Source organism: Erythrolamprus reginae, chromosome 2 (assembly GCF_031021105.1).
Source record: "Erythrolamprus reginae isolate rEryReg1 chromosome 2, rEryReg1.hap1, whole genome shotgun sequence".
Lineage (NCBI taxonomy): Eukaryota > Metazoa > Chordata > Lepidosauria > Squamata > Dipsadidae > Erythrolamprus > Erythrolamprus reginae.
In genome coordinates, this window is record NC_091951.1 from 19,018,552 (window position 1) to 19,037,796 (window position 19,245).

At 45.3% G+C, this 19,245-nt stretch overlaps 1 protein-coding gene across 3 annotated transcripts in view; it reads left to right on the forward strand.

Moving 5' to 3' along the window:
• Positions 1–18,990, forward strand: part of LOC139159803 (zinc finger protein 585A-like) — a 43,111-nt gene extending 24,121 nt beyond the window's left edge. For all 3 annotated transcript variants that reach the window (XM_070737197.1, XM_070737198.1, XM_070737199.1), the window contains 5 exons: positions 4,154–6,304; positions 9,441–9,506; positions 11,716–11,786; positions 15,502–15,580; positions 17,893–18,990. In XM_070737197.1, the coding sequence (XP_070593298.1) occupies positions 4,154–6,304; positions 9,441–9,506; positions 11,716–11,786; positions 15,502–15,546 (2,333 nt within the window). In that variant the 3' untranslated portion in view covers positions 15,547–15,580; positions 17,893–18,990. The remainder of the gene's footprint in view (positions 1–4,153; positions 6,305–9,440; positions 9,507–11,715; positions 11,787–15,501; positions 15,581–17,892) is intronic.
• The last annotated feature ends 255 nt before the right edge of the window (positions 18,991–19,245 follow it).

Consider the following 19,245-nt stretch of genomic DNA (forward strand, 5'->3'; position numbering starts at 1 on the left):
TGGAGGTCCTTGTTTGGAGGTCCATTTCAGAGGTAGGGTTCAGCCGGTTCTGACCAGGTCTGAAGAACCGGTAGAAAAAATTGTGAGTAGTTCAGAGAACCAATAGCAGAAATTTTCTCAATTTTAGGGCCAATCAGAAACACTCTGGTGTTATAATAATAATAATAATAATAATAATAATAATAATAATAATAATAATAAAAAATTATTGTCATTGTCAAAAACAACAAATTGTCATTCGTTGTCATTAAAGCCATCTGTTGGAAGAAATTCAAACTTCCCGTGTGGCAGGAGGCTGTCTGCAGAATTACAGTTCATAAATAGTTTCCAAATTGAATTAAAATTAATATCACTTCTTTTATTTATATTTATTTATACATAACGCACACATGCAGAGGGAGAAAGAGACAAAGGGAGGGTATTTCTGAGATAGATGCGTAGCCACAAAACTTTTATTTTCACCCTGCCTTTTCAATAAGACTTGATAGTGAATATAGTCCTCAAAAACTGTCATTTAACAATCATTTGAAGTTCTGACTCCCCCCCCCCCCCCCCCCCAAGAAAAAAGGTACTTATGGCTTGGTTTTATTGCCCCAAAACTGAAGCGTTCCAAGGGTGCTGAAGACTTATTTCCTGAATTTAGGAGAAAAGACATTATAGAATAGAATAGAATAGAATTTTATTGGGCAAGTGTGATTGGACACACAAGGAATTTGTCTTGGTGCATATGCTCTCAGCGTACATAAAAGAAAAAGTTACATTTATGTTTGCAAAGCAACTTCTTTGCCTCCTGAAAATGCAAATCAACAAAAAGCATTTATTTATTTTTCTATTAAAAAACTTATAGAGTACAGAAACAAATAATATATATTATTTATTATTATTATTTATTAGATTTGTATGCCGCCCCTCTCCGTAGACTATATAATCTGCGATACATCAATAAATAAATGAAGAAACCATAACAATATCTTGTTTGGACATATCAGTTGAACAGTAGAAAACATTGATTCTAGTTAATATGTCTCCAGTGACGAAATTTACGGGTTACTTTATCTTTTCCCTGCTAGGCTAGCGTCTTCCTTGAAAGTTGCAAGTGTATTGAAGAAATTGTTGCTTGCATAACAAAACAAATGACCTTGGCTAAACAAAGTTGGTCAAGGTCATTTGTTTTGATATGCGAGCAATCACATGCTTTCCTATCGATAGAAGAAGCCCAGGCTGCTGTGTTAAAAGAATTAATAGAATCTCTTTTTTTAAATTTTTTTAAAAAATTGTTATGTGTGTTAGGGCAGGTCTCTGGGCGTCACATGACTTTTGTTGTCAATAACAATTTTGTTGTATTTGACAATGACAATAAAGTATTCTTATTCTTTTTTTTAAATTATTTTTTATTTTGATAATGAACAAACAAAACAAAAGATACGTACAAAAAACACAAAATGAATTTAGCTTCTTCTAATTCTTATTCTTTTAAGACGTCAATAACAAACTTTAAAATTTGAGGCAATAGTTTCAAAATTCTGATCCTGCCATTGTTTGCCTTTATTTATTTATTTATTTATTTATTTACTTACTTACTTAATTAATTAATTAATTAATTATTTTAATAGATTTGTATGCCGCCCCTCTCCGAAGACTCAGGGCAGCTAACAACAATAAAAAAGACAATGTAAACAAATCTAATATTAAAAATAATCTTAAAAACCCCAATTTAAAGAACCAATCATACATACAAACATACCATGTATAAATTCTATAAGCCTAGGGGGGAAGGGAAAATTTCAATTCCCCCATGCCTGACGACAGAGGTGGGTTTTAAGGAGCTTGCGAAAGGCAAAGAGGGTGGGGGCAACTCTGATATCTGGGGGGAGCTGGTTCCAGAGGCTCGGGGCCACCACAGAGAAGGCTCTTCTCCGGGTCCCGCCGGACAACATTGTTTAGTCGACGGGACCCGGAGAAGGCCAACTCTGTGGGACCTAACTGGTCGCTGGGATTCGTGCGGCAGAAGGCGGTCCCGGAGATATTCTGGTCCGATGCCATGAAGGCCTCATAGGCCACCGCCCATCCCGCCAGGCTCTGCAGGCCTCTGACGGATCTTGAATTGGCCTCTTCGCCTTGCAAGAGAGCCTGAAGCTGGGTCAGCCGAAGGTGCTGGCATGTGGAGGCCATTCCACGCTATAGGCCTCGGCCTACTTCCCATTCGGCCCCTCAAGGGACTTGCAGGCCTCTGCCTGCTCCCCACTGAGCTTCGGGTGCCCAGCGGTATCTAAATTATCTGTTTGCATCCGCAGGGCTCCTCTGCTAAAAACCGACGGGAGGCTATAGGGGACTCTGTTTTATAAGGAGGCTGTTTGTAGAGTCTGTCTGGCTGGATGGGAAGCAGGCCTCAGCCTACAGGCCATAACTGCCTCCCACCATCACTGCCAGTTGCTTCTGCTAACTGGCTTTAGGCTCACTTGCATGACTGACTGTCTGGCTTGGGAGCAGGCCGAGGCCTTAGAAATCCCAAGGAACAGGGGTAGGCCTTTGGGAGGCCTTTGGGCGTCTGGGAAGTAGGCCTTGAGTTACAGGCTGTAATGGTCGCTTCCACTGACTGACTTTGGACTCCCTTGCTTGGCTTGGGAGCAGGCCGAGACCTTAGGAATCCCAAGGAACAGGGGTAGGCCTTGGGGAAGCCTTTGGGCGTCTGGGAAGTAGGCCTCGAGCTACAGGCTGTAATGGTCGCTTCCACTGACTGACTTTGGACTCCCTTGCTTGGTTTTGGAGCAGGCCAAGGCCTTAGGAATCCCAAGGAACAGGGGTAGGCCTCGGGGAGGCCTTTGGGTGTCTGTTGGGGAAGTAGGCCTCAAGCTACAGGCTGTAATGGTCGCTTTCACTGACTGACTTTGGACTCCCTTGCTTGGTTTTGGAGCAGGCCAAGGCCTTAGGAATCCCAAGGAACAGGGGTAGGCCTCGGTGAGGCCTTTGGGCGTCTGTTGGGGAAGTAGGCCTCGAGTTACAGGCTGTAACAGTTGCTTCCACTGACTGACTTTGCTTGGCTTGGGAGCAGGCCAAAGTTTGGGGAGACCTAGCACAGGCCTGGATTTACTTATTTACCCCAAGCAAATTGAAGGTCAAATACAGCTTTTTCCGGCTCGTGCTTCACATGCATACTTTCCAATGAATCAGAGACAGGGCGATCATTTTATTACAATTTATCAGAATATTCAGACAAAAGGGATGTCTCTCATTCAAAGAGGAAACTCGGATCCTTAGCTTACATCCCCTTATATTGTTAATATAACAAAGAAAAACAAAAAGGAAAGTTGGTTGGACTGCATAACAGTAGCCTTTCCTTTGCATAGGAAATCAGTTACATGTTGTAGTAGTAGTAGTAGTAGTAGTAGTATTGTTATTATTTAGATTTGTATGCCGCCCCTCTCCAAAGACTCAGGTTGGCTCAAATGGATTACATATTTGCATGTCATGAAATCACACGTTCATTAAAATGGGGTCTGATGTTAGAAGAGGCGAAAATTGTAAAGAAAAAGTGGTTTGGACTTCACAAAAAGAGATAAAACAGACCCTTTTTCTTATCTGGAGGTAATCTCCAGCTTGTTTTTAATCAGTTTAGGAAAGTTAAAAGCTAACAAACCTGAACCTAGCTATAGAAAATAAAATTAAAATACAAAGATAGTTAGTTAGCAAGTTACAAAATCCATGTCGTGTGCCCTTCACTTTCCCATTCTTGAGGTACCCAGGAGATGGGGGAGGATTTGGAGCAGGCAGGCTTGGGCCTGAGTTAGGCCTCCAAGAGTCTTCCTCTATTGCAGTGTTTCCCAACCTTGGCCACTTGAAGATATCTGGACTTCAACTCCCAGAATTCCCCAGCCAGCAGAGAATTCTGAGAGTTGAAGTCCAGATATCTTCAAGTGGCTAAGGTTGGGAAACACTGCTCTATTGATTCCTTTGCTGGATGGAAATTTTATTGGCATCTGTTCTCTCTCCCCTCCCCCCCCCCCCCCCCCCCCGTTCCTTCCTCCCATAAATTCCTGGCTTGCATATAGGTTTGGAGTGCTTTGCCAAAAGATTTCATTTATTTTAATTTGTTTCTTTTATCAGAAGTTGAGTCCTTCTAGCTCAAGTGGTAATGTCTTGTTTAATTCCACAGATGACAAGCAAGAACAGGAGAAGGAAGAGCAAGAGTGCCAATTGGAAGAAACGGTGGAAGTAGATCCCGGGAGGATTTCCTTCGAAGTGGTGGAAGAGAGTTGCACAGTAGAAGAGGAGCCTGCGGCGAGCGAGAAGCCCTACAGTTGCTCCAAGTGTGAGGAAAGTTTCACCGATAAATCATTGCTCCTTGAACACCGAAGATCACATCCTGGGGACCGGCGATACGAATGCTCCACATGCGAGAAGAGGTTCAATAAGAAAGCTTGTCTTCTTGTGCATGAGAGATCCCACACAGGAGACAAGCCTTACCAGTGTTTTGATTGTGGCAAGTCCTTCGGGCAGGAATCGTCTCTCCTCACCCACCAGAGGACCCACACTGGGGAGAAACCCTATGAATGTTCAGAGTGTGGGAAGAGCTACCCCTGGAAAACATCTCTGGCGGTTCATCAGAAGATTCATGCTGGCGAGACGTATTCGTGTCCCGTGTGTGAGAAAACCTTCAATCAGAAGTCTTTACTTCGGATACACAAGAGGATCCACACGGCAGAAAAACTATACAAATGCTCAGACTGTGACCAGAGCTTCACCCTTGAAAAATACCTTAATGCGCACAGGGTGAGGGCTCACACCCGGGAGCGACCACATGCCTGCCCACACTGTGACAAAACCTTCATCTTTAAATATTCTCTCACCGAACACGAGCGCATGCACACCGACGAGAGGCCTTATGAATGTTCCGAGTGTGGCAAACGCTACAATGGCAAAGCTGCCCTGGTGGTCCACCAAAACACACACGGCGGACAGAAATCCTACCTGTGTCCCGAGTGCGGCAAGAGTTTCAAAACCAAGTGTGCTTTGACGGGTCACGAGAAAAGCCACAAAGGAGAGAAGCCCCATAAATGTTCGCACTGTGACAAAAGCTTCTTCTGGAAACACCGCCTAACCCTTCACGAGAGGGTTCACACTGGAGAGATGCCCTATCAGTGCCTGGAGTGTGGCGAAAGCTTCCGCTACAGAAACAATCTGACCAAGCACAAGAGGAACACGCACGAGAGAACACAGGTGGTTGGAGAGCGGGTCTATCAGTGCTCGATTTGCGGCAAAAGTTTCCGCTGGAGGCGGAGTTTCATCTTGCACGAGAGGGCCCACATGGGGGACAAACCCTTTAAATGTACCGATTGCGGGAAAAGCTTCATGAGCCGCATGTCCCTTATTGTTCACAAGAGGATCCACACGGGAGAGAGGCCTTTCAAGTGCCACGAATGTGGGAAAAGCTTCATCAAGAAGCAGGCCCTCAGTAAGCACAAGCTGGTCCACACAGGCGAGAGGCGATATTTGTGCAACGTCTGTGGAAGAAGGTTCTCCAACAAAGGCAACCTGATGAGGCACACCAAAATCCACACGGGGGAGAAGCCCTACAGCTGCCCCATATGTGGCAAAGGCTTCATACAGAAAGTGTGCCTTCTGGAACACGAACCCACCCACAGCAAGGAAAAACCCTTCGTCTGTTCGGACTGCGGGAAGAAGTTCAAGCGGAAAAGAGGTTTCCTCCTGCACTTGAGAATGCACGAAGGGGAATTGCCGAAAGAGTCCGTCAAGAGAAACGTCGGTGGTGGAGATCCCGCGGGCAGCAAGGCCCCGGCGAAAGAGAAATGCCACCCGTGCCTGGAGTGTGGGAAAAGCTTCCACTCGAGGTGTCACCTCATTATGCACCAGAGGACCCACACGGGAGAGAAGCCCTTTAAGTGCCCCGAGTGCGGGAAAAGCTTCAGTCAGCTGTCGTCCCTCAACACACACCAGCGGGTCCACACGGGCGAGAAGCCCTCCCTGTGTACAGAGTGCGGGAAAAGTTTCCACAATAAGAGCAACCTCGCCCGGCACCAGCGGATCCACACGGGGGAAAAGCCCTTCGCCTGCCCCGAGTGCGGGAAGAGTTTCATCCAGAAAGCGTCTTTGGAGGCGCACAAAGCCACCCACAGCAAGGAGAACCCCTTCTCCTGCCCCGACTGCGGGAAGACCTTCAAGCTGAAAATGTCGCTCCGCACCCACCAGAGGACGCACACGGGGGAGAAGCCCTACGCCTGTTCCCAGTGCGAGAAAAGGTTCCTACGACGTTCTCAACTGTGCAAGCACGAAAAGGCACACGCAGGTGAGAGCTGTGTGGTGAATGCAGCTTCGCTCTTTTGTCTGATGGGGAAGGTAGATAGGGAGAGGTATTTATTCATTAAAAAAAAAAATTATTTATGATTTTCAATTACATTAAAAAGAAAGAAACATCTCAATAATCTTTTACAGATCGCTTCCCGTTTTAAATACATTTTGTAAGTTATCTTTACTTCACTTTAAGATGTAATTATTTCACTCTGAGAGAGATGGAGACAACAGAAAAGTAAAAATATATACATATATTTATAGTAAACTAATTAAGAAAGAGTTATGTGTAAGCGTAGATGTCAGTTGATTTGAACATTTCTTTTTTGAATTTCTTATTTATTTATTTATTCAATTTTTATGTCGCCCTTTTCCTTAGACTCAGGGCGGCTTACAACATGTTAGCAATAGCACATTTTTAAACAGAGCTAGGCTATTGCCCCCACAATCCAGGTCCTCATTTTACCCACCTCGGAAGGATGGAAGGCTGAGTCAACCTTGAGCCGATGATAAGATTTGAACCGCTGACCTTCAGATCTATAGTCAGCTTCAGTGGCCTGCAGTACAGCACTCTACCTGCTGTGCCACCCCGGCTCATATTCTTGTCATACATTCTAATTCTTCTGTAATCTGAAATTTGATGTCATTCTATCTTATTTCTATTTTGGATCCATTTGTACCATTTTTCCCATAGTTTATTGGTTTCGTTGGTTTTTTGTTCCCTTAATGCCCCTTGTCATCTCATCCATCTCTGCACATCTATAGATTTTTTCGATGATTCGGCTTTTTGATGGGATATTTTGGTTTTTCCAAATTTGATTATGATTATAATGATTAGGATTTATTAGACTTGTATGCCGCCCCTCTCCGGAGACTCGGGGCAGCTCACAACAGTGATAAAAACAGTACATGATGACAAATCTAATAATTAAAATCTAAAAATAACGATAGTACATTTAAAAGTCTAAAAACAAGGAACCCCCATATATAAAAACATACATACAATCCTATCATACACAAATACTACATAGGCAGGGGGAGATGTCTCAGTTGCCCCACACTTGATGACAGAGGTGGGTTTTGACGAGTTTACGAAAGGCAAGGAGGGTGGGGACAGTCCTAATCTCTGGAGGGATCTGATTCCAGAGGGTCGGAGCTGCCACAGAGAAGGCTCTTCTCCTGGGTCCTGTCAGACGGCATTGTTTAGTCGACGGGATCCGGAGAAGACCAACTCTGTGGGACCTAACCGGTCGCTGGGATTCGTGCGGCAGAATTTGGGAGTACAGTGTTCCCTCGATTTTCGCGGGTTCAAACTTCGCGGAAAGTCTATACCACGGTTTTTCAAAAATATTAATTAAAAATACTTTGCGGGGTTTTTCCCTATACTTTTCCCACCTGATGATGTCATATGTCATCGCCAAACTTTCGTCTGCCTTTAATAAATATTTTTTTAAATAAACTTTAATAAACAAACATGGTGAGTAATAATCTGAATGGTTGCTAAGGGAATGGGAAATTGCAATTTAGGGGTTTAATGTGTTAAGGGAAGGCTTGTGATACTGTTCATAGCCAAAAATAGTGTATTTACTTCCGCATCTCTACTTCGCGGAAATTCAACTTTCGCGGGCGGCCTCGGAACGCATCCCCCGCGAAAAGTGAGGGAACACTGTAAATTATTCTAGTTGCCATAATTATATGCGTCATTAGGTGTAGTATTTGTTTAGGGTATTTTTATTCCAAATTCCAACTAAAAAACCTTCAGGGGTAAATTCTGCCTCCATCTGTGTAATTTTTAATAGCCACCTAGGTATAATCAGATATTTATTCAATTTTCATCCCGCCTCCATTGCTTTGTAGCACTAGCAGATTCCTACCGGTACAGTCGACGGCATCATATCGGTAGCAAAAATTGAGCTGTACATGCAGCTCCGGGGTGCACGCATGCGTCCAAGTGAGAGTTTGCTCCTGCACATGCACAGGAAGCAAAATCTCAGAAGGAGAGCACACGCATGTGCGGAAGCAAAGAAATCACCGAAATCTCTCGCGCATGAGATTTGCTTCCTTCCCATGCGCAGAAGCAAAATCTCACTCGGACGCATGCGCACGCTGGAGATTGGGAGCTGCACATGCAGGACACTGGTAATGACCGGAGTAGGAGCCCTCGCCTGCTTTGTAGGTAACTTAAGGCACGCTGTGGCTCAGTGGTTAAGACACTGAGCTTGTCGTTCAGAAAGGTCAGCAGTTTGGTGGTTCGGATCCCTTGTAACAGAGTGAGCTTGCCCCGGCTTCTGCCAACCTAGCAGTTCGAAAGTCTGTAAAAAAATGCAAGTAGAAAAATAGGGACCACCTTGGTGGGAAGGTAACAGCGTTTAATCATGCCGGTCACATGACCATGGAATCGATAATCTGAACTGGAGGACTAACCTGAACTGGGGAATAATCTGAAGTGGGAGATAATCTGAACTGGAGAGTAATCTGAACTGGGAGATAGTCTGAACTAGGATGTAGGACCGCCTTCTGCCGCACGAATCCCAGCGACCGATTAGGTCCCACAGAGTTGGCCTCCTCCGGGTCCCGTCAACTAAACAATGCCGTTTGGCGGGACCCAGGGGAAGAGCCTTCTCTGTGGTGGCCCCGACCCTCTGGAACCAGCTCCCCCCAGAGATTAGAACTGCCCCCACCCTCCTCGCCTTTCGTAAACTCCTTAAAACCCACCTTTGCCGTCAGGCATGGGGGAATTGAAACATCTCCCCCGGGGCCTATACAGTTATGTATGGTATGCTTGTGTGTATGTTTGCTTTTAATAATGGGGCTTTTAGTGTTTCTTTTAAATTATTAGATTTGTTATATATTATTTATTATTGTTGTGAGTCGCCCCGAGTCTACGGAGAGGGGCGGCATACAAATCTAATAAATAAATAAAATAAAATAAAATAAATAATCTGAACTGGGAGATAATCGGAACTGGGAGATAATCGGAACTAGGAGATAATTGGAACTAGGGAATAATCTGAACTGGGAACTAATCTGAACTGGGGAATAATCTGAATTGGAAGATAACCTGAACTGGGGAATAATCTGAACTGGAGGAAGTGTGGTGGGAACATCCTGACTAAACTTTTCTTCCTTAACAGAAAATACAGAGATAGAATCTTCTGAAGAGGTGAAGATCTTCACTGAAGAACATCCTGCCGCTTTAGGTAATGGATTTTTTAGTTAAAATATCTCATTCCTGTTTTAAAGAAACAAAACAACTCCTCTTATTCCCCCCCCCCCAAAGCCTGCCCTTCTGACAGGAACGGCTGGACAGCCTTAGTCTGCAAAGCTGTGCCACCTACGAAGTAATAGCCGTTAAGGTACGGAGGGGCAATGCAGGCGGTCCTCCCCTCATGACCACAGTGGAAGTTTTTTCAGCTCTGACTGGATGGTGGATTATATGACCAACTGTCTGCAAAGGAATATAAATCCTTCTATTCTGTTCTGTCTGGGTCACTCCGGAAGCCAATACCAACAGACACACCGATAAAAGGCAAAGGCAGTTTATAAAATTCAAGAAAAAACACAGGTAACAGAAAATGTCCTTACAAACAGGAAAATGCTGTATCTTCAGATATATCCATGAAGGCAAAAGTCCATGCAGCAATACAGGAGTCTTCGGAGAGGGGCGGCATACAAATCTAATAAATTATTATTATTATTATTATTATTATTATTATTATTATTATTATTATTATTATTCTTGCTGCCAATACGAGGCTGTAGATAGCAGACCTACACCTCCCACGGGTCTTCCAAACTGCTGGGCCACAAGCCAGGAACAGAGACGCCGAGAAACAAGACAGGATAATGCAACTCCAAACTGGCTTCAAGGGCTTGCCTGCCTTTTAAACCCTGCTAAGGAGGACCACACCCAAGCCCAGCTGTTCCTAATTCAGTGCTGATAATACTTCTTTAATTGCTCCTTTCTCTGATCTGAACGTCTCTGTCGCATGTCAATGACGGCTTGTGCTTCATCACCTAATGACTCCAAGCTACTGGCGGGGAGAGCCCCCCCCTCAGGGCTCTCATGCTGTTCTCCTTCATCCCATTCCTGACTTTCCTCTCCCCCGTCCGACTGTTCAGCCCCCTCCTCTTCGCTGTCATCCTCCTCCGGGCATGGAGCCAGCAGAGACACAGCCGGTCCCTGAGCAGCCTCAGGCTGAACCACAACATATTCCAAACCATCCAGTCAGAGCTGAAGTGAGTGAGAAGCGAAAGAAACCAGAAAAAACTAGCTGCCTGTTGAAAAATCACCTTTGGGACAACCGTGACCTGGATGACTGAGAATCTCCATAGACATTCAAATCTTTTTGCTGGGCATGTTGCCTTCCGTAGAAAGCAGCTTGCTCTATTTCTGGGTCCAAAGGCGTTCCTTGCGTCCTCCCTGAATCACAGCTTGCAAACCTCAGCTATGAAGGCTCTTAAGTCAATGTTTCCCAGACTTGACCACTTTAAGACAAGGGAGCATAAACTTACAGAATTGAATTCTGGGAGTTGGAAGTTCACGGGTCTGAAATTAAGCATGTCTGAGAAGCATTGTTCCAAGCACTGTTCCCTGTAAGCTGCACGCGTGAGCACGCGCACGCTCCAAAATACCCCCACGCGCACCCTTTTCCTCGGTCGCACGCTCCCCATCCCCCTGCCAGCCCGCAGGGGGGGCGGGGAGGCGCGGGCAGTAGAAGGGAGCTGCGGCTGCCCCTGCCTCTCCATGGTGCCTCCGGCCCCCTCGCGCTCCTGGCCTCTCAGCCCTGCCCCCCGCCCGGCCTCTCTTTCTCCTCCACTGCAAGAGAGGCGGGGCAGGCGTTCTCCGGAGGCTGGCGGGCGTGCGGACCGACAGGCGCTCTTCCCATCTCTTCCCATCTCCCTGCCTGCGCGCCCGCCCGGAACATTCAAAGTAAGAGCGAAGGGTTTTCTTATTTTGAATGTTCCGGGCGGGTGGGCTGGCAGGGAGATTTGGGGAGCGCGTGCCGGCTGCCCCCCCCCCAGCCCTCACCTGTTTTTATTAATAGTTTTCCTGGTTGTTTTAGTTTTAATAGTAAAGGATTTTGGTTTTTTTAAATTATTAATTTCTTTTAATAAAAAAGAAAAGATTTATTTATTTATTTACTTACTTACTTACTTACTTACTTACTTACTTACTTACTTACTTACTTACTTACTTACTTACTTACTTATTTATTTATTTATACTTCTATGCCGCCCAGTCCCAAAGGGACTGTCGCTCAGACACTATACTTTTCTGCCCACACCGAAAAAAAATTAGAGGGAACACTGGTTCCAAGTATTTTAATATTCCTTTGGGCTTTCCATCTTTTAACCAATTTATTTCTTCTCTTCCCACCCACCTACCCTGCTGCCTTGAATATTTAGAATTGCTGGTTGAAGCTGCTGAACCTACAGAACTTTCTGAACTTGCTATGGAAGCGATAAGCACTGCTGTGGTAAGAAGGGAATGGGGTTATTTTTTTCGGGTGGGGAGTAAATCTTCTAGTAAAACCCTAGTAACAGTTCAGAGTTCGCAGCCAAGCTTGGAAATCTACAACAGTTCAACCCCGAAGTATTCCTTATTATAAGTGGTCCTTGTTAGTGATTGCCTCTGTTGGCTTGTCTCGGTTAGCTATGCTATGAAACCTTCGACAATACCGAGCAGAGAATTTTACAGAGCGTGGATGTGTGATAAAGCCAAGACACAGACTTAGTTAAATAAACAAAATATAAACAATATAAATATAAACAAAATATAAACAATCCAGAATAAGCACGAAGCAAATACAGAATAATACGCACTGAGCAATTACAAGATTAGAGCACAAAGCAAAATACAATATAGACAAAAGCACGAAGATAAAATACAATAAGATAGATAAAAGCGCAAAGCTTATACAAGCACGAAGCTTAAACACAACATAGATAAAGCACGAAGCTAATACAAGCATGAAGCTAATACAACTCCCCCTGTCTCAGGCAAAAGTAAAGTAAAATGACCGAGCAAAATAATGAGCTTTTATAGCTTCAATGAGGAAGTGACGAAACAGCCTTGAATATTAACTCTTCAAGTACAAGTTAACCCAGTGTTTTTCAACCGGTGTGCCGCGAGACATGATCAGGTGTGCCGCAAAGCTCAGTTTCTGAGACCGGAAGCTGAGCTTTATTCTTCGCGCCCAGCTGGAGCTTCCCTGGCAGGGGCGGCAACAAATCTCCTTTGGGGTCCTGAGGGAGGGCACTGGCAGCGGGAACGGGAGGCTGCCAGCTGCAGCGGCCCCGGGCAGTCGCCGGGGAATGGCGGCGGCAAGCAAGAATTCCAGGGCGGAGGCAACGGCAGCGCCCTGCCCAGCTGGAGCTTCCCAGTGGAGGCAGCAACAAGTGTCCTTTCAGGCCCAGCAGGAGGGCAATGGCAGCAGGAACGGGAGGCTGCCGGCTGCAGCAGCCCCGGGCAGTTGCTGGGGGATGGCAGCGGCGAGCATGAGCTCCAGGGCGGAGCCACCGGCAGCACCCCGTCCAGCTGGAGCTTTCCTGGCGGGGGCGGCAACAATTGTCCTTTGGGGCCCGGCGGGAGGGCAATGGCAGCGGAAACAGGAGGCTGCCGGCTGCAGCAGCCCCGGGCACCGTTCCCTGTAGGCTGCGCACGCCTGCGCCAGCGCACCCCAAAATGCCCCCCACACACCCTTTTCCAGGGGCGCGCTGGGAGCCGCGGCCACCCGCCCGCCTGCCTGATTTCCCTCCGTGCGGCTGGGGACGCAGATCTACCGCCCTCGCCAGCCTGATCTACCTCCGTGGGGGGGGGGGGGGGGGGGCGACGAACCGATGACCAGGGGCTGTCCATCCGTGTTGGGTGGTGCAGGGCAGGCAAAGGCAACTCCAGGGGAGAACAAGGGAGGGAGAAAAAGGAAAGAGAGAGAAAGGGAGGGAGAGAAAATTAAATGAAAGAGGGAGAGAAAGAGTAAGAGGTAGAAAGGATAGAGAAAAAGGAAGAGAAAGGGAGGGGGAGAAAGGAAAGAGGGAGGAAGGGGGGAGAGAAAGAAGATATGAAGGAGAAAAAGAAAGAGAGATAGAAAGGAAAGAGGGAGAGAAAGGAATGAGAGAAAGGGAGAGAGAGAGAGAGAGATAGCAAGAGAGAGAGAGATACAAGAGAGAGAGAGAAAGATAGCAAGAGAGAAAGAGAGAGAGAGAGAGAGAGATGGCAAGAGAGACAGAGAGAAAGAAAGAGAGATAGCAAGAGAGACAGACAGAGAGAGAGAGAGAGAGAGAGAGAGATAGCAAGAGAGACAGAGAGAGAGAAAGAAAGCAAGAGAGAGAGAGCAAGAGGGGGGGAAGGAGGGAGAAAGAAACACATAGAGGGAGGGAAGGAGGGAGAGAGAAAGAGAGGAAGGAAGGAAGAGAGAAAGAAAGAGGGATGGAGAGAGGAAGGAAGAGAAAGAGGGAGGGAGAGAGAAATAGAGCGAAAGGGAGGAAGAGAGATTTTTTTGTCCAAACTTTTTTTAGCGGCCCCCCCCCCCCCCAATGTTCCCCAGGAATTTGAAAATATGAAAAATGTGCCGCGGCTCCAAAAAGGTTGGGAAACACTGAGTTAACCCTTTGAGTGCACATTAACTCTTTAAGTACAAGTTTGGTACAGTTTACAATATGCATTTACAATGGCAATCCCTAATACACAAGTACTCCTGTACTAACAGCCTCCTTTAATGACAGTGCAAAATTATGGTAGAGTTATCTTACGACTGTAATGGAACCTGGCCATCATTCTCCTAAGTCGTGATGATTGTAAAATGGTTGTGACCAGTGTTCCCTCTATTTTTTGGGGGTGGGTGGGCGGAAAAGTATAGTGTCTGAGCGGCAGTCCCTTCGGGACTGGGCGGCACAGAAATAATAAATAAATAAGTAAATAAATAAACAAACAAACAAATAAAAAACCCACCCTGTTTTGCCTCAGAGAATTTCAAAATAAAATACTGTACTGTGTGTCTATAACAGTGAGCTCATAATAGGGCAACTCTATCAATATCAAAATGCCACTTAAATAGTTGAGCTAGTTTCAAACTAGATTTTGATTTTCTTTCTCTCTTCCTTACTCCCATTCTTTTTCTTTCTCTTTTTCTTTCTCTTTTCCTTCCTCTCTTTTTTCTATCTGTTTCTTTCTCTTCCTCTCTTCCTCTCTCTCTCCTTCCCTCTCACTCTTTCCCTCTCGGCTTCTGGGCAGGTTTGGAAAACTCTGAGTTGATGATGATTTTTAAGTGAGCGATTGCTCACTGCTCAGCTTAGAGGGAACTATGGTTGTGACCCTGTTTTGTGGTGGTTGTTAAATGTATGCCACGGTCATTAAGTGAACCAATGGCTCACTATGGGCATGGTTCTGCCGAAAAAATGAAAGTAAATGCATTGTAAAACATAGTCACATGACTGCAAGATACACAAACAATTGTAAATGCGGCCTGGTTTTCTTAATTTTACAATTTCCTAATGTTAGCTGCCTACATTCTTAAATATTAAATGATACTGTCAGAAACCTAAGCAACAAGTACCTCTCTGAGAGTAAACTACCTTCTAGTGTATATGCAACCATCAGCCTTGCAACGATTGAACCCAAGACCCTTCAATGCCTTATCTAAAAAGATATTCCAATTCCAAGCTGACTGCTTCAGCCCCTCAATGGCCCTATTCAATTTGTACACTGTGTTGGGATTTTTTATGTTCCTGCTGTGATGCTTGAACCAGTTGCTATGCCCATTCATGGGCTGACTTTTATTTATTGATTGATTGATTGATTGATTGATTGTTAGAGTTGAAAGGGACCATGCAGGTCATCAAGTCCAACCCCCTGCCTGAGCAGGAATCCTAAAGCACCCCAGCCAAATGGCAGTCCAATCTCCTCTTGAAAGTGTCCAGAGTTGGGGAGTTCACAACCTCCGCAGGCAGGTTGTTCCACTGGTTGATCGCTCTGACCGTCAGGAAGTTCTTCCTTACTTCTAGGTTGAATATCTCCTTGGTCAGCTTCCAGCCGTTGTTCCTCGTCCTGCCCTCTGACTTTGCTACCATTGGCTCTCCCACTCATGAATATTCTAACAAGACCAGCCAGATGTTGTTTTTTTTAATGCTGAAATTAAGATCTCTTTATTACATATATCAGAAGTAATTTTACTGTGATTTTCACCCTTTCAGATAAGTGTGGATGGCAATTTATTTCTTGTGCAAACTACTGTATAGAGGAGGATCGCCCACAGAGAGACACAAAGTTTGGGTAAGTTCCTTTTTCGATTCTCCAAGGCCTTGGTCATTGTTCTCTCAGACAGAAAACATTTTTAAAGGAATCGCCAAAAACATTCACACGAACACCGTCAGGGCAAGCCGCTAGTATAAGGTGACCAGACGTCCCGCTTTCTGCGGGACAGTCACGCTTTTTCATAATCTGTCCCACGTCCCGCGCTGCGGATGCCGCAAAGTCTCTGTGGGGAACAGGGTCTTCAGAGGGACTTAGGGCAACCCAGACGCGTGGGGTCACTCACGAATTCGAATCCTACAAAGAAAACTTGGACACATTTCCCTCTGGGTGAAATGACACAGTTTTGGGCCGTGCACTTCCTTTTATTGGGGGGAATATGCAAATTGGGTAAGGTTATACGTATATGTCAAGTGGTATACAAACATCCAATAACATGACTCTAAGATATGACACAACTTCCGAGTCGTTCCTATCTACATATGGCACGTAACTAGTTTCTACTGAACAAATGTCTCTCATGGCCAATTTCCTGGGACCTTTGTTGTGAATATGGTTATCTCCTGTTTACCACAAAGCAAGGTCTTTTATTGCTGCTTTCGTCCTGTGTGCCCCAGGAAATGTAAATATGCATCCTTTTATCACACCGTTCCCATCCTGCTGGCACATTCTTGTTATTCAAGGGGGGCTGCCATGAACCGCTTTATGGCCAGTCACTACCTCAAGCAGAGTTCACCAGAAATGCAGACTTGTCCTTATGTGGTTTTTCCGTTCAGTCCTATTCTGGCTAATGGAATAAAAGTGTATAAGACAGTTATGTTAGAAGTCCAGATATTAAATCCTGTCCTAACATGATATGGCAGCCACGCCGCGCCTTTTCAGAAATGTCCCGATTTTCTTCCTTCCTCAACGCCCCCCTCTCTCCTCTATGATGAAGGTGGAAGGAAATGGCTAAGCGTCTTGGGGTCATCCTGAGCGGCTTCCTGTGTCTCCCAGGTTGTGTCTGCCAATACTTCCTGTGTCTCACTCAGGGTAGGCCTCGCGCTGAGGCCATGCTCGCAGGACACTGCCTGGGCACCGGCAGCCTGTACATCGCCGAGCGGTGAGGGCGTCCCCTGCAGAGAAAGGGAGGGAGGATGAGAGAGAAAAAAATAAAGAGAATCCCCCCCCCCCCAGTCAATGTCCCGCTTTAGCAATTTTAAAATCTGGTCACTTTACACTAGTATAAAATCAGAGAGTAAACCTCCTTCTCTTCTAGCACTGATGATGTTACCAAGTTGGGTAATAAAATCTCTGCAAGAAAGCAACAAAGCAATCCATTTCAGATCATTCTAATAGCGAACATCTTAACCTTCAAATTCAGAGCTATTGGTTCGTCAGATATTTCTTCTGTCCGGCTCTCTGGTAGACTCCTCCCAAAAATTCACAGGTACAAATTTCAGACACACACACGTTTGAAAATTCAAAACAATGTTCTTTATAATGAAAATTCAAATAAACCAAGCCCTCTTTTGGTATAGCAAAGAGCACTGGTCTCCAAACAAACTGGTAATTTGTACAAGTCCCTTATCAATTCTGTGATACTTAGCTTGCAGCTGTGAGGTAATTCACAGTCCTTTCACAAAGTGACACACACTTTGCCCTGGTTTAGTTTCAAAGCGGGGAAAAATCAGCACACAAAAGGTCAAAGTCAGTAAAGCACTCACGAAACACAAGGATCAGATAATCCTCCACAATGGCCAAACCCACAGGCTTCTATTTATAGCAGCCTCACTAATTACCACAGCCCCACCCAACCACAGGTGGCCTCATTTTCTTTGATAATAATCTCTCAGTTGTTGCTGCCTATGCATCGCTCTCCGCATGCGTGGCTGTATCATTAACTCTTGTTCTGAATCCAAGGAGGAGCTAGATAATTGATCTCCTTCTGAGCTGTCTGCCACACTCTCCTCCTCCCTGTCACTCGTGTCTTCTTGGTCAGAGGAGCCTTCATCAGCAGATTCCACCGGGGGGGGGGGGGCAAAACAGGCCTGCAGCATGTGGATGTCTCCCCCACATCCACAGTCCTTGGGGCAGGAGCTGGGCCAGAGCTAACCACAACAGATATTCTACCTCCATGGCTCAGTTAAGCATGTTGTATGAACAGAACCTGGTGTAGCCAACCCGGGTTTTAAATCCTTTCCTAACTTTTACAAGTTTCAGCCACTTTTTTCCTTCTCTCCATCTGTTAGCCAGATTGTTGCTGGAGGCAACAAAGAAGGAAGAGGCTGGATATGTTGCTATGAGAACTGATAAACCAGAAAATAAAATGTGATTTTAAAATTTCTTTCTAGGAATTACAACCAAGATAAGTCAGGCACAAAACGAAAGATTTTCCGAATGTTCATCTTCCTCCTTTGCATCTTTCTTCCTGCTGTCCGCCAGACTCTCGAGTGATTTTGAACCATACCATTAAAAGAGAAAATAAATCAAACCCTTAAAAGGGACCATGCATAAAACTTTTTTTCCCTTCGATCCGCCTTTCTCAATTGCGTGCCCTCAAAAGCTTCCAGAAAGATTCTTTGAAAGGAGCTGACCCGAGGAACACGTGGACAAGATTTGGGGTGGAAAGATAAGTTCTTCATCCTAAAAGAGATATTTATAACTTAGAATATAGCTTAGTTGATCTTGGCCATCGCAATTCTTGAGCCTTAATTACTTTTTTTGTGACTGTGAGGATAAATTATGGGGGAAGGGGCTGCAATCTTTTGTGCACCTTAGAAAAGGCCAAGGTATTTAAATGTAATATATGTATGTAATATATACATATGTGCCATCTGCATCCCGAAAAGACAGCAGCACAGTGGCCAGTTTGCAACTGTTTTTGTGGAAGATTCCGGAAGTGAGAGGTCACTATCAAGAAGGCCCTCAATGATGGAAACGGCTATGAAGGCAGACCTGCTTTCCTGGCTGAGCAGCAATTCCCAAACAATCAGAAAACTAACATACCTATCAGAGGTTTTCCCCCTTGGCAGCTTGAAGATATGTGGACTTCAACTCCCAGCATGCTGGCTGGGGAATTCTGGGAATTGAAGTCCATGCATCTTAAAAGTTGCCAAGGTTAAAAACAAAACAAAGTGGCCTCCTGCTCCACCTCCTCCACGCAATTCTTTCCAACTGAATGTTGCTAGTTATGCCCCAGAACGGCCTTTCCCACTTCTGGTGTTCTGCAGGTGTGGGAATTCAAGTCCCAAACATCTGGCAGACAGCAGCTGGGGCAAGGTGGGCCAGAGAGGAGTCTCCTGGCTCTCATTTGACTGACCTGCTTAACTCTTGTTTTGCCTTCCGGTTCTTTAAACCTGGGTGCTGCTCTAAATGCTTCTAATTATTTTTGTATCTCAGAAAGATAATTATTTTGGACTGCAGAGTAAATAAAATAACGTTCTGTATACCGCGGCGGGCGTTGTGTATTTTTTGGGCGTGTGTCTTGCCCCAAGGAGGCTTGCTTGAATTCACTAAATGGAATTGCTCAGATGTGAGTTAGGGTTTCTACTCTCATAATGTCTCACCGTTTGTTTTTATGGGAGCTGCGTGATCCAGCAGCTCTGGAGCCTCCAGACAGGAAAGATGTTCTGAAAAGATCTAAAGGTACATTTGATGATGGGTGGAGATTCTGAAGGGTTCAAATCGACCAAACAATGTCAAGC